This window comes from Neofelis nebulosa, chromosome 9 (genome assembly GCF_028018385.1).
Source record: "Neofelis nebulosa isolate mNeoNeb1 chromosome 9, mNeoNeb1.pri, whole genome shotgun sequence".
Taxonomy (NCBI): domain Eukaryota; kingdom Metazoa; phylum Chordata; class Mammalia; order Carnivora; family Felidae; genus Neofelis; species Neofelis nebulosa.
This window is the reverse complement of record NC_080790.1, coordinates 61,347,923-61,363,462: the sequence shown is the minus strand read 5'-3', so window position 1 is coordinate 61,363,462 and position 15,540 is coordinate 61,347,923. Positions and strand designations below refer to the sequence as shown.

At 35.0% G+C, this 15,540-nt stretch overlaps 1 protein-coding gene across 6 annotated transcripts in view; it reads right to left on the bottom strand.

The window, feature by feature from the left end:
- Positions 1-15,540, bottom strand: part of USP34 (ubiquitin specific peptidase 34) — a 253,091-nt gene that overhangs the window by 138,708 nt on the left and 98,843 nt on the right. For 5 of the 6 annotated variants that reach the window (XM_058683992.1, XM_058683996.1, XM_058683993.1 and 2 more), the window contains exons 11-15: positions 3,595-3,720; positions 3,297-3,426; positions 2,377-2,412; positions 1,916-2,046; positions 703-1,316 (exon numbers count right to left, since the gene is read on the bottom strand). In XM_058683992.1, coding sequence (XP_058539975.1) covers positions 703-1,316; positions 1,916-2,046; positions 2,377-2,412; positions 3,297-3,426; positions 3,595-3,720 — 1,037 coding nt within the window. The remainder of the gene's footprint in view (positions 1-702; positions 1,317-1,915; positions 2,047-2,376; positions 2,413-3,296; positions 3,427-3,594; positions 3,721-15,540) is intronic. The other variant, XM_058683994.1, reaches the window with a different exon arrangement.

Genomic DNA, 15,540 nt, shown 5'->3' with positions numbered 1-15,540 from the left:
CACTTACTTTTAATTACCACAAATATATTTCACAAATACTCAAAAAGCTTTATCCTTATTCATACCCTAAAATTAAGATGCATGTAAAATTTCCTTTTAATGATCACAATTTAATGGAGTTTCCACAAGCAATCTTATAACTGCTTTAAGGTAATTATTACAAGGAGATAAAGATCTAGATCTGTGTTGTCCAATATGATAGCAACTAGCCACTATGGTCATTGCACACATTGAAAAGTTGCTGATCTAAACAGAAATGTGCTGTAAATATAAAACATACACAGAATATTGAAGCCTTATTACAAAAGAAAGAAAAATATCTTTGTTTTTTTACTGATTACATATAGACATTTTAGATATTACTGCTTTAAATAAAACTCATAATTAAAATTATGTCACCTATTCCATTTTGCTTTTTAAAATGTGCCCAGAAGCAAATTAACAATTATATACTTGCAGCATGCTTTTGAATTTACATTATATTCTTACTTGCACTAATCTAGAATATACTGCAATTCAATAAACACAAGCTGTAATTGGTTCCCTAAAGGAAATAGACTTTTTTTGGTAAACATTTATTTTTTAAGTAATCTCTACGCCCAATATGGGGCTCAAATTCACAACCCCAAGATCAAGAGGCGCATGCTCTATGAACTGAGCCAGCCAAGCACCACAATACAATCTATTTTTAAGGAGACTTACCCATCATGGTGGTGATGATGATGGTGGTGGTGGTGGTGGTGATGCTGTGGACCAATAAACTGCCGACAATTAAATAATTCATTCCCAATAGTCTCCCCAAGAAAGTCCCCAGTGCGTGTAATACAAGATTCCTGAGATGCTTGTGCTATATGAGCAGCATTCATTTCCCCTGAAATATCATGTTCTCGATCTTCAGAGTGTGAACAGGCATCTAGCATTCGTATTCGATTATCTACTGAAGGCATTGAATCAGTGTTAAAAACCAGGTCCTTTCCTGTTCCATTGCTTGTCCCACTTCTTTCTGATGGGCCTTGGGAATCCCCTAAGCAAATGCCTGCTTGGCTTTCTAACTTTCTGTTCCGAAGATCTGTACCACAACTGCTTTTAGGAGGATTATGACCATGGTCATCATCTTCATCTTCTTCTTTAAGGGCTTCAATATCTGCAATGTCTTCTGACTGTACCTCACTGCCAGGGCTCCCAGCGGACTGGCTGGCATGGCTAGAATTCACCTCATTGCTAGATCCATCGCTATGCCCACTACTGCTACCAGGACCACTGCTTCCATCTTCACCACTGTTGGCAGTTTCATCAGAACTTCCCTGCATAGATTCCTAGATTTAGAAAGAAACAGACTTAAATAAATATTTAAACTAGTAAGAAAAAAGTAACTGACATGAACACCCTGACTTTTTAAAAGGTTGACGCAAGGGGCACCTGGGTGTCTCAGTCAGTTGAGCATCTAACTCTTGATTTCAGCTCAGACAATGATCCCAGGGTTGTGGGATCACACCTGGTGTCGGGCTCCAGGCTCACTATGGACTCTCTCTGTCCTTCCCCCAATCACTTGCACAAGTGCACATGTTCTCTAAAATAAAAAAATAAAGTGCAAACCCATCACCGCAGAAACATTAGCCCTGTCTGCAAAGTGACACTTTAACTTTCCTCCCACACCCATCTCTGTTAATGTAAAACAAACTTTCCTTTAAAAAAAAAAAAAAAAAAAAAAGAGTCTGCTGTAATCATGACAGACTCCTCTAAAAAATATACAATAGAATTAAAACACACAAAATTTAAAGAACCTTAACAATAACTACTTACAGAAGAGGCCTGAACATGGACTATGTTTATATTTCCAGTTCAAAGGATAAACATGATAAAATCCCCAAAATCCAAAAATCTTGTTAAAGTGGGGGGAAAACTGTTTTCGTACCTCTGTGTCTGAAAGTCGTTGTTGGACATGTTTCGTTCTATTAATAAGTTGCTCATCCATTTCAATGTCACTGCCTCCACTTTGATGTGTATCACTGTTATCACTGCTTTGAGGACTAGCAGCAGGTGACCCTATATTAAACAGATTTTACATTGTTACTCTTAATTTGTATTAACATGGGAATTTATGAGAATGACACAATCCTTTGATTCTTCCATTTATAAAACCTTTGTGCTAAATAGCCAAAAAATATAATCTGGAAATATGTTAACATTCATTATCTCTCAAGAGGACATAGATGATTTCAATTGAAAGTAAGATGGATAGCCAGTTAAGTGTTCATATCTACTCAAAAAAACTTTATAGCCCTGATACAAATATATTATATAAAATGAATTCTATGTGATCATGAAAACAAAACTACAAGTCATCTTGCCATGCATTTCTAAGACTCAACTTACAAGGTGATGGGGCTGCTCTTCTGAGCTCTTCTTCCTCTGAAGGAAAAGGAAAAAACAGGAGGGAAATATTCTAAGTGACTGATCTTCTCTGGAAGATTATCAACTGCTCTGATTATTATTACAAAATCAACAAAATACAGGCAGAGAAACCTGAAATAATAAAGTCCCTAACACCTACAATAGTAGTTGTGTGTGCCTGAATGGAAAATCCTTAATAAAAACATAGTTATATGATGTCAGGAGACCAAAAAATGGGGTAAAGTTGATAAAGTTTTAGAAAGCTCTGGAAAGCTTTCCGTAAAACCCATAAAATACCCGAAGTGAGACAACTCTTGAATTAGAAAACACAGAGAATTGTACCACTATGATCTGCTATAAAAATTGTTTCTAAGGGGCGCCTGGGTGGCTCAGTCGGTTAAGCGGCCGACTTCGGCTCAGGTCATGATCTCGCGGTCCGTGAGTTCGAGCCCCGCGTCGGACTCTGTGCTGACAGCTCAGAGCCTGGAGCCTGTTTCAGATTCTGTGTCTCCCTCTCTCTGCCCCTCCCCTGTTCATGCTCTGTCTCTCCCTGTCTCAAAAATAAATAAAACGTTAAAAAAAAAATTTTTTTTTAAATTGTTTCTAAAACAAAGTATGTTGTTTGTTTTCTAACCAAAAACTCCAAAGCTATTTGGAAATGGTTTCCCCCCACCCCATGGGAAGAACTAATGAGAGAATATCCAATAACTACTACAACTTCATTACTGTTCTTTACTTGAAGAGTAAACCAAAAATATTAGCTAACCACTATTTATTAACCCTTTAACAAATACCCTACCTCCCATCTCAAACTTATTTTGAAGTTAATACTGAGAAGAAACTGCTTCAAGTTTGAATTATGGAGAAATATTACTTTAAAAAATACATCACACTTTACTAACCTTTCTTATTTCCAATGGGAAGATTAGTATTTAATAATGATGCAAAAGAACTCTGTTTAGACAGCTGAGCCTTAGCTGCTAGTGCATTGTTCCATAATGCTTTAATTAACATCGACGCCAAGTATAAGGTCTTTCAAAAAAAGAGAGAGGTTGAAATTAGCGTTTCATAACAAATTTAATATTCTTTTGCCTAAATGAAATGTGAACATTAAAAACCTACCAATTATCTGCATCACAAACACATTTTATATTAAAAAAAAAAAACACCCACCATTACATAATGCTTTAAATATATTACCTGTTCAGTATGAACACTTGGCTCAAGAGCTGAGACCAGATTAAGGAGATGTCTAAGTGGCACTGGATCCAAATTCTTGATGAGTGAAGGAAATAAGTCATGTATATACCGACTACAATGTTTCAACTATAAAATAAAGGTAGAGACAATAATCAAATTATACTACATTAATAAACAACCTGATACCAAAAAGTTCTACAGAAAACTTCTACAGTTTAAAAGTCAAGAAAGCAGTTGGAACAATATTTTCTAATATGTTGGGAAAATATTCATTACCATGTATCATAAATGGCAGTACATAACATTGTGAAAATAAAATTCCACTGAAGCAGAGCTTTATCTTATCTAAAAAAACCAAAGCTTAATTTTCCAGCCACAAGAGGGAAGCACACAATAAAAAAAATTTCTGGAATCCAAGTATAAAGAGGATTCCAATTAAATTTATAATATAGATCATTAAAATATAAACAAATTAGTGTATTAAAATGTAAGTAGTTGCAAATAAAATAAATTGCAAACAGAAGAGAAATCCAAATTAACTATTCTAAGTGTAACATATTTTTCATATTAAATGGTTATAAAGTATTCATACAGGTGCGCCTGGGTGGTTCAGTTGATTAAGCATCTTTAAGCATCTGACTTTGGCTCAGGTCATGATCTCATGGCTCATGGGTTCGAGCCCCAAGTCAGGGTCTGTGCTTACAGCTCAGAGCCTGGAGCCTACTTTGGATTCTGCGTCTCCTCCACCCTCTGCCCCTCCTCCACTCACACAATGTCTCTCTCTCAAACATAAACAAACATTTAAAAACAAAGTATTCAGGGCGCCTGGGTGGCTCAGTCAGTTAAACGTCCGACTTCGGCTCAGGTCATGATCTCACAGCTCCTGAGTTCAAGCCCCGCATCAGGCGCTGTGCTGACAGCTCAGAGCCTGGAGCCTACTTTGGATTCTGTGTCACCCTCTCTCTGCCCCTCCCCCGTTCATGATATGTCTCTCTCTCTTAAAAAAAAAAAAAGTATACGATGTTCATTTTACTAGAGTACATAATAGAAACTCACTTAAAATAAACGTCTACATAGAAATAAACCAAGAAACACAAAATCTCCTTATACTAAACAGAATAATAAATGAAAGTGTAACATTAAATACTACAATATCGTGTAAAATAAGTATCTTCACCTTAAAATAAGCCATCAAGCTGCAAAGTGCAAATTCAAGATATGCAACAAATAAGAGCAAGCCAGTAATTCCCAATTTGAAGGTTCCAAAAGTAAAAATCTCAGGGATCCAACTTACTTTCTATACATAAAAATTCCATCAGAAAGTATATGTTTTTCTATTCTAAAATACTGACTTTTATATTGTTCAGGCATAAAACATATGAACTTTTTTATGCTATCTCCCCTATCAGGATATATATGCACAACAGAATCTGAACCAGAAGACAAAATAAAAGTAGTAAAATAACTTTGGAGTAATTCCTCCACATTGGGGTGACTTTCTATAAGCTACACTATTTATATCATTTGATATGAAGGATAAGTAAATAATCAATTAAAAGTTTACTGCTTTTAGGGGTGCCTGGGTGGCTCAGTCGGTTGAATGTCCGACTTCAGCTCAGGTCATGATCTCGGGTTCATGGGTTTGAGTCCTGGATGTGCTCTGAGCTGACAGCTTGGAGCCTGGAGCCTGCTTTGGATTCTGTGTCTCCCTCTCTCTCTGCCTTCCCCCCACTCATCCTCTGTCTCTCTGTGTCTGTCTCTGTCTCTCTCTCTCTGAATAAATGTAAACAGTAAAAAAAAAAAAATTTTAAGTTTATTGCTTTTATAGGTCTTATAAGTATAATTATACTTTTCCTAATTAAAATGTAACGAAACATAGTAAAAAATAACTTTCTGACTTGCTGCCACTTTGATCATTCAGAAAATGTTACTTCCATAATAGACTCAAATTTCATAATCAAATACCTTACTGGTTATCTTTTAGTGACAAAACCCTTGAAAGATAATTACGTAATCCTGTAATCCTATAAATATATAAGGCCCTTTGAGGGGTGGCACTGTACTGACAGTGTGGAGCCTGCTAGGGATTCTGTAGCCTTCTCTCTTTGCCCCTCCCCTGCTTATGCTTGGTCTCTCTCTCAAAAATAAACATTAAAAAAAAATTTTTTTTAAATAGAAGGCTCTTTTAGAGGTGTACATCATGAAAACAAATTCAGAAAGTAAAGACAAAAAAATATTAAAATTACACAGCTTAAAAAGATTGCAGTGTGAAGTCAGTTCATACTCTTCTTCATTAGTTATCACAAAGTAAAAAGAGGAAAAGGAGTCAGGAAAGATGGTAAAGCGGAAAGTGCCAGGGATCCCTGTCTGCATCTTGACAGCAGTTATATAGACAGAACTGTCTGATGCAACCACTCTGAAACTCTGGAGTCAGTCTGAACCTTCACACTGACACACTTCCAAGGGGAAAGGCTAGCCAGTAAATTGTGGTTAATAATGGCATATTTCAACCTGCAGTGTGATAGCAGCTACCCATTCCCCACTCCATGCCCCTATGTCAAATAGCTGTGGGGACAGTAATATGTAATTCTTCTTTAGCTTGCTGGGTTTTGTCCATGACTTTATTATGCCTTACACAAAAATAAATTCAAAATGGATGAAAGACCTAAATGTGAGACATGAAATCATTAAAATCCTAGAGAACAGAGGCAGTAATCTCATCTGCTGTCAGCCATAGCAACTTCTTTCTAAATTATGTCTCCTGAAGCAAGGGAAACAAAAGCAAAAACAAACTATTGGGACTTGATCAAAATAAAAAGCTTCTGCTCAGTCAAGGAAACAATTAGCAAAACTAAAAGGCAACCTTCAGAAGGGAGAAGATATTTGCAAATGACCTATCTCATAAAAGTTAGTATCCATAATATATAAAGAACTAGGGACACTTGGGTGGCTCAGTCAGTTAAGCATCCCACTCTTGATTTCTGCTCAGGTCATGAAACTGAAATTGCTGAGTTTAAGGAATAAAATAAAGGAAATAAGGGGAAAAAAAAAAAAAGAAATGTAAATAGATTCTAAGGGACCTGTGAGAACCACAACCTACCATCATACTCATTATGGGAATCCCAGAAGAGAAAGGACTAAAGTATATTTGAAGAAACAATGGCTGAAAACCTCCAAATTTAATAGAAAAACATGAATCTACAAATCCAAGGAGTTCAACACATCCAAGTAGGGTAAACTCAAAGAAACCTAGAGCAAGACTTATCATAATCAAACTGTCAACAGTCAAAGACAGTAAAATAATCCTAAAAACAGAGATAAACAATGTACCACATATAAGGGACAGTTAATAAGAGTATCAGCAAGTACCTAATCTTCTGATTAGAAGATTGGAAACCAGAGAAAGTGGGATGATATACTCAAAAGCTAAAAGAAAAAACTTTCAATGGAGAATTCTATAACTGGCAAAACTATCCTTATGAGAAAGAAATTAGTACATTCCCGGATAAACAAAAATAAAGGAGTTCACTACAACTAGACCTGCCTTGCCAGAAAACCTAAAGGAAGTCCTTTACAATGAAATGAAAACAAGCTAAACAGTGAAGAAATTAAGACCTCTGAAAAATACACAGGAAAATTAAAAGCTACTATTGTTTTCATTTCTAACTCCACCTTTTATTTGCTATATGATTTAAAAAAGAAATGCAAAAACAATTATTGCTAATGTAAATAACTGTACACACAATGTATTAAGTTGAAAGTTGTCATATCAATAATAAAAATGAGGGAAAAGGAGCTATATACAAGCAAAATTTTGTGTAATATTTGACAAATTCAAATTAGATTATAAGAATCTCAAGATGTTAATTGTAATTTCCACACCAAACACAATATCTACAGAATCTTTTTAAAGAAAAAGGAAATGAGAATCAAACACTACAAAAAATCAACTAGGAACAACACCAACAAAAGGGTGTAACAGAAATGATAGACAAAAACACTGTTAAGACATATAGACAAAAACAGAAAAAAGGCATAAGTATATTCACTCTTTGAATAATTACTTTAATGTAAATGGTATAAACTCTGCAATCAAAGACAGAGAGTACTAGAATGGATTTTAAAAACATGGCACAACTGTATGTAGTCTACGAGAGACACACTTTATATCCAAAGACACAAACAGGATAAAAGATAAAGGATGTAAAAAGATATTCTGTGCAAATATTAAGCAAAAGAGAACTGGGCTGACTATGCTGAAATCAAATAAGATAGCCTCTAAATTTTTTAAAGGTTACTAGAAAAAATGGAATTACCATATGACCCAACAATCTCACTTCTGGGTATACATCCAAAATAATTAAAAGCAGGATTTTGAAGGGATTTGTACACCTATATTAATTTTACACTGTACATTATTCATTCACAACAGTCAAAAGATAAAAGCAAAGTAAATGTCTATCAATAAACAATTGTGGCATATACATAAAATGGAATATAATTCAAACTTACAAGAAAGGAAATCCTGTCACATGCTATGATATGGGTCACCATGAGAACATTATGCTGAGTGAAGTAAGCCAGTCACAAAAGGACAAATACTATTAGATTCCACTAATGTGAAATATACAGAGTAGTCAAAACGATAGAAACAGTAGAATGGTGGCTACCAGGAGCTGTAAGGAGAATAAAGGATTTGTTGCTCAATGATTTAATGTTTTGTTTTGTTTTTAAATAAACTGTATGCCCAACAAGGGTCTCAAACTCAAGACCCCAAGATCAAGAGTCACATGATCTGCCAGCATGACACCCTTATGTTGTTCAATGAAATCAGACTTTCAGTTTCGGAAGATGAAAACGTTTTAGAGATCTGTTACATAACAATATGAATGTATTAGAACTTAAAAATGGTGCAGAGGATAAATTTATGAAGTTTTCTTTTTCCCACAATTAGGTCTTTTTAAAAAAAGATTAATAAAGAGCGATGTAATTTATTAATAAAAGGTCCAGGTTACAGCAATATAGTATAAACATTATATTTTTATAATAACATCACCTTATAACCATACCTTATAACCCAAAGCTAAAAACACAGAAATAAAATAGACATACAAAATACAGATTAGAAAAACAACAGAAAATTAACAAAACCAACAGTTGGTTCTTCTAAAAGATTCTCAAATGTTTAGCTAGACTGAAAAAAAAAGATATAAATAGCTAAATCGACAAATTCAAATGGGATATTACTATCAAACTTAATACTATGAACAACAGTACACTAAAAAATTAGATAACCTAGAAGATAGGGAGGAATTCCTTGCAAACTACCTACATTAACTCAAGAAGAAATAAAAAGAAATTGAATCAAAAAAAAAAAAAAAGACATTGAATCAGTAATCAAAAACCTCCCAATGAAAAGAAGTACTAAAATGCATGGCTTAAACAGAGAATTCTAACAAACATTTTATAAAAAATTAACATCAATATTTCTCAAACGCTCCCAATAAAATTGGAGAAGAAAATACTTATTTTTTTAATGTTTATTTACTTTTGAGAGAGAGAGAGAGAGAGAGAACGCGCACAAGTGGGGGAGAGACAGAGAGAGGGGGAGACACAGAATCCCAAGAAGGCTCCAGGCTCTGAGCTGTCAACACAGAGCACAACGTGGGGCTCGAACTCACGGACCTCAAGACTGTGACCTGAGCCGAAGTTGAACGCTTAACTGACTGAGTCAACCAGGTGGCTCTGAGAAGGAAACACTTCTTATATCATTCTATGAAGCTTTATAGGTCTTCATAAGAACAAAAAATTACTAAGCAGTACCTCATAAATGACAGAAAGTCTTCCAGAAACTATTAGGAAATCAAATCAAAGAGCATACCAAAAGGATTATTCACTATGCCCAAGTGAGATTTATCTCAGGAATTCAAGTGTGGTTCAAAAAGAGTATCGATTACTGTACATATCATGTTAGCCAACGGAAAAAAAGCAACATAGTCATCTTAACTGACAAAGAAAGAATGACAAAATCCAACATCCTTAAATGATAAAAACTCTCAGAACACTCAGAGGATAAACTCAACATGATAAAGGGTATTTATGAAAACCCCACAGCTAACTGCATACTCAATGATAAATGACTCATTTTCACATAGGATCAGGAACAAGATAAGGATGCACGTTATTTACCGCTGTGTTTGAACACTATACCAAACTTCTAGCCAGTTACTGGACTCCACCCCATAAAACTGAATACACCCAAATTGGAAAGGAAGATGTAAAACTATTCAAAAATGACACAATCCTATATGCAAAAAAACCCCTACATATAATAAGGTAGTAGAGCTAAAAATCAAATAGACAAAGTAACGGAGTACAGATCAACAAGCAAAATTAAGCTGTTTCCATATACTAGCAATGAATTATCTGACAAAGAATTTAGCAATTCCGTTTACAATAGCATACAAAGAATAAAATACAATTGATCCTTGAACAACGAAGAAGATAGGGGGTGCTGATCCCATGTCGTCAGAAAGCTGAGTGTAACCCGACTCCCAGAAACATAACTATCAATAGCCTACTGCTGACCATAAGCCTAACCAACAACATAAACCAGAATATCAATAACATAAAGTCAATTAACACATATTTGGTATGCTATATATAATATATACCACATTCTTAAAATAAATGTTAAGAAAATCATGAGAAAATACATTCACCATACTGTACTGATCAAAACGACCTATGTGGGGGCACCTGGGTAGCTCAGTCAGTTTAAGAGTCCGACTTCAGCTCAGGTCATGATCTCCCAATTCATGGGTTCAAGCCCCACATCAGGCTCTGTGTTGACAGCTCAGAGCCTGAAGCCTGCTTCAGATTCTGTGTCTCCCTCTCTCTGCACACTCTGTCTCTCAAAAATAAATAAATGTTAAAAAAAAATTTTTTTAATAAAATACCTATGTGTATGTGGACATAGGCAGTTCAAATCTATGTTGCTCAAGGATCAACTGTACTTAAGAATGAATCTAATAAAAGAGGAAAAAGACTTGTATACTGAAAACTACAAAACACTGCTGAAAGAAATTATAGTTTAAATAAATGGAAAGACATCCCATGTTCATGGATAGGAAGACTTAACATGTTAAGATGTTAAATACTACCCAAAGTGATATATAGATTCAATACAATCCCTTCAAAATTCCAAGAGCCTTTTTGGTCAGAAATGGAAAAGTCAATCCTCAAATTCATAGGGAATTGCAAGGAGTTGTGAAAAGCCAAAACAATTTTCAAAAAGAAAACTGTGAAACCTACAAGAAAATAAAAGTAATTAGAACAGTATGGTATTAGCATATAGACCAATGGAATAGAACAGAACACCTAGATATAAACTTTCACATAAATCGTCAACTAATTTTCAAGACTCACAAGACAATTCAATGTAGAAAGGATAGTCTTTTCAACAAAAGGTGCTGGGAAAACTGGATATTCACGAATTGAAAAATGAAGATATATATTTACCTTACACCATACACAAAAATCAACCCAAAATTGATCAAAGACCTAAACTCAGGAGATAAATACACAAAACTACACTAAGAAAACACTGGGGAGAATCTTCACAACACTAGATTCGCCAATGGTTTCATCACTAGGACACCAAAAAAACAGATAACCAAAAAAGTAAATAAACTGAAATCCATCAAAATTAACAGTTTTCGTGCATCTAAGGATACTTTATTTTTTAAAAATTTTTTAGTGTTTTTATTATTTATTTTTGAGAAAGCATGCACACACACAGGGGAAGGTCAGAGAAAGAGGAAGACACATAATCCAAAGCAGCCTCCAGGCTCCAAGCTGTCAGCACAGAGCACAATGTGGGGCTCAAACTCATGAACCTGATCATGACCTGAGCCAAAGTCAGATGCTTAACCAACCAAACCACACAGGTACCCCTATTTATTTTTTTAAAGTAAGCTCTACGCCCAACATAGGGCCTGATCTCATGACTCCTGAGATTATGCTCTACTGATTGAGTGCGCAGGTGCCCCCAAATCTAAGGATACTTTAAAGAAAGCAAAAGAAAATTCGTAGAGTTGGAGACAATATATGTAAATTATATATCTGATAAGGGATTAATATCCAGAATGTAAAAAGTACTGCTGTTATTATTATTTTTTTAATGGGGCAGACAGAGAGGGGAAGAGTATCTAAAGTAGGCTCTGTGCTGACAGAAGAGAACCCAATGCAAAGCCTGAACTCACAAACTATCAGGTCAGATCATGAACTGAGCTGAAATCAGATGCTTAACCAACTGAGCCACCAGATGCCCCATAAGTACTACTAAACTTTAAAATCTCCCAAGCAACCCAATTCAAAATGGGCAAAGGTCTTGAATAGACATTTTTTCAAAAAAGATATACAAAAGGTCAATAAGCATACAAAAGGATGCTCAAAGTCATTAGTCATTAGGAAATGCAAAAAAGTACAAATTAAAACCACAGTGAGATATTACTTCACACCTCCTAGGAGGACTAAAAAAAATTTTAGGACAAATAACAAGTGTTGGCAAAGATAGGGAGAAATGGGACTCTCCCTGTACTATGGGTTGAATGTAAAACACTGCAGTTGCTGTAGTAAAGTTTGGCAATAACTCAAAAAATTAGAGAATTACCGTATAACCTAGTAGATCTGCCCCTATGTATATATACAGAAAAACTGAATGCAGGGACTCAAACATATGCTTGTACACCCATGTTCATGGAAACATGATTCACAATATATAGCACAAAAGTAGAAGCAACTCCAATGTTTATGAATGTAGAAATGAAAACATTAAATACACAAACAATGGGATATTATTTAGTTGTAAAAAGACATTTTTTTACATATGCTATACCATGGATAACCCTCAAAAACACTGTGTTTAGTAATATAAGCCAGACATAGACAAATACTGTGATTCTACTTAAATGAGGTACCTAAAATAGACATATATAGACAAAATGTAGAATACCAAGGGCTTGGGGGAGGGACAGTTATTGTTTAATGGGTACAGTGTTTTCGTTGGGGATAGTGACAAAGTTTTGAATATAGACAGTGGTGGTGATGGTTACACAATATTAAATATTTAATGCCATTGAACTGTACAGTTGCAAATGGTTAAGTTTTATGTTTATATATATTTGTGCCACAATAAAGAAGTTAATTAAAAAAAGAGAAAAAATAAATATATGTGTTAACAGGCATCATACCAAAACTCAAATCAAGTTTAAAAAAAACAAAAACAAAAAAAAACCCGGAGCACCTGGGTGGCTCAGGCAGTTAAGCAGCAGACTCCTCATGATCTCACAGTTGTGAGATAGAGCCTGAGTCGGGCTCTGCACAGACAGTGTGGAGCCTGCTTGGGATTCTCTTTCTCCCTCTCTTTCTGCCCCTTCCCTGCTCAGGCACACTCTTGCTATCAAAATAAACGAACTAGCATGGATTACTTAACACCTGAAAACCTACATTAAGAGAAAAATTCTGCCAACAAGAAATGGTGGGATAGAGGTGCCTGGTTGGCTCAGTTGGACATTGGTGTGTAGAAATTAGGAAGGAAGGAAGGAAGGAAGGAAGGAAGGAAGGAAGGAAGGAAGGAAGGAAGGAAGGAAGAATGATGGGATACACCTATCTTCATAAAATATTACCAAAAAAAGCAAAAAATAAAATAAAATAAAATAAAATAAAATAAAATAAAATAAAATAAAACATAAAAGCTGTTCATTGAGGAAACAATGAACTACTATTCACCTCTATTACAAAGTTCTGAGGGAAATCTTAGTATCTTACATTCAGTGAAACATGAGTACAAAGAAAACAGACATCTCAAGCGTGTAGTAACCCAGAACAGAACATCAGGATTCCTCTTTAGGGAAAACAAAAAGCTACTCTGTGAAGACCGTAAGAATAAATACTCATTAATTTTGGAATGAGAAAAAGAGAAATGAGGGGAAAAATTTTTTTGAGTTATAACCTAAATACAAACTTAGCAATAAACAACTGTACAAATTATGGTTATAAAATTTAAAACAAATAATTTGATAAACTATACATAACACATAGCAAAAACTGGAAAGCAGAAAATGAGAAAAGAAAAATGATGAGATTCCCTCATCTTCTACAGAAGAGAATCTATCATCACTGTATTTTAGAATGAGAAGCTCTCATTTCACAAAGAAAATGAGAGCTAATAACACATACTAAATTTCAACAAACTTCTGAATAAAATGAAGGGAATACATTTTTAAATGTACAGACTGAGAAAGGTGTAGCTCAGAGTAATTTGTGAGTGAGCTGTAAAGGAGCTAAGTTAACCTTCCCAATGTAAATGGGAAAGATACTGGACTCAGATGGACAGCAAGAGGTATGAAGATAAAAACACAGGATTTTAATGAATATTCTTGAAGAATAATTTTATTTGTCAGCCATCAATGGGTCAGAAAAATACAAACAGCCATCCACCAAGGCTCTTCCCTGAGTAAAAATTATATAAAGCCATAGCTTTTAAGCAGATACTGGTATCCCCTTTCACTCTCTCTTAGAAATTCCACAAGCAGAGGAGTGCCAGGGTGGTTCAGTTGGTTAAACATCCAACTTCAGCTCAGGATCTCATGGTTCGTGGGTTTGAGTCCCACATCAGGCTTTGTGCTGACAGCTCAGAGCCTGGAGCCTGCTTCAGATTCAGTGTCTCCCTCTCTCTCTGCTCCTCCCCCACTCACTCCCTGTTTCTGTCTCTCAAAAATGAATAATCGTTGAAAAAAAAATTTTTTAGAAATCCCACAAGCAGAAAAACTAGTGACTCAAATGAGGAAAGTTCAAGTTGTTTTACCATTGCCACCCTAAAAAATGTCACAAAGCAGGAGACCCATTTGAGACAGCTCTAATGAAAAAATATTTCACAACATCCAAGACTATCTAGACCATTTACCTAGATAACTTTCTTAAATATGAATGGATAACAAAGTCATATGTGAAGACATCCAACAACATAAACAAAGAACAGAGCTCATGTTAAGAGTTTCTAAAAAGGCAGGAAGGAACAGAATTGAAATTATAATATGTAACACAGAAGGAAATTTCAGTGCCCACATTACTCAAGTATAGTCATAACCTCACATGCTAGTAGTTGCATGCAATGTCTCATAAAGCAGTAATCCAAATGTGCATACAAGTACACATGCAGAAACTAATAACCATTTGAGTAAAGATCAGCATTTCTAAAATTAGTCATCACAACAGGGCTCCTGGGTGGCTCGGTCGATTAAGTAACCAACTCTTGATCTCAGGTCAGGATCTCGGAGTTCATGAGTTTGAGCCCTGCATCAAGTTCCATGTTGACAGTGCAGAGCCTGCTTGGAATCCTCTCTCCCCCTCTCTTTCTGCCTCTCCCCTACTCACGTGTGTGTGCGCGCGCACTCTCTCTCTCTCAAAATAAACTTTAAAAAAAATTAAAATAAAAAATAAAATTGGTCATCACTAATCCTTTTGAAAATCTAATGACAATTATGTGCATAATGCATATCTCAATCAGATGATATTTAAGTCCTAAATCATAGAGAATCTGACTTTTGTCATTGACATGAAAATCTATTCACAAAAATCAGCTCCATTTTAAGATAAAATTATTATATCAATAAGTTGCATACATGTATGCAAATATTCTTCAAATATGGAAAGCATTTAACAATAAATTCCAATGGAGTGCTAAGATTCTCAAGGGTTTTTTTGATGTCCCTTGACTAAAACATTTCATAGTGGAAGAGTGTGTAGAGGGAAATATAGAGAGGTTAACTAAGCCAAATCAGAATAGTAACTTTAAATGGTAGAGAGAGTGATTTAAATGCCAAAATATTTGCTTTAACTTTATATACTAGTCTTTGTATTACTGAAAACCTGATATACACA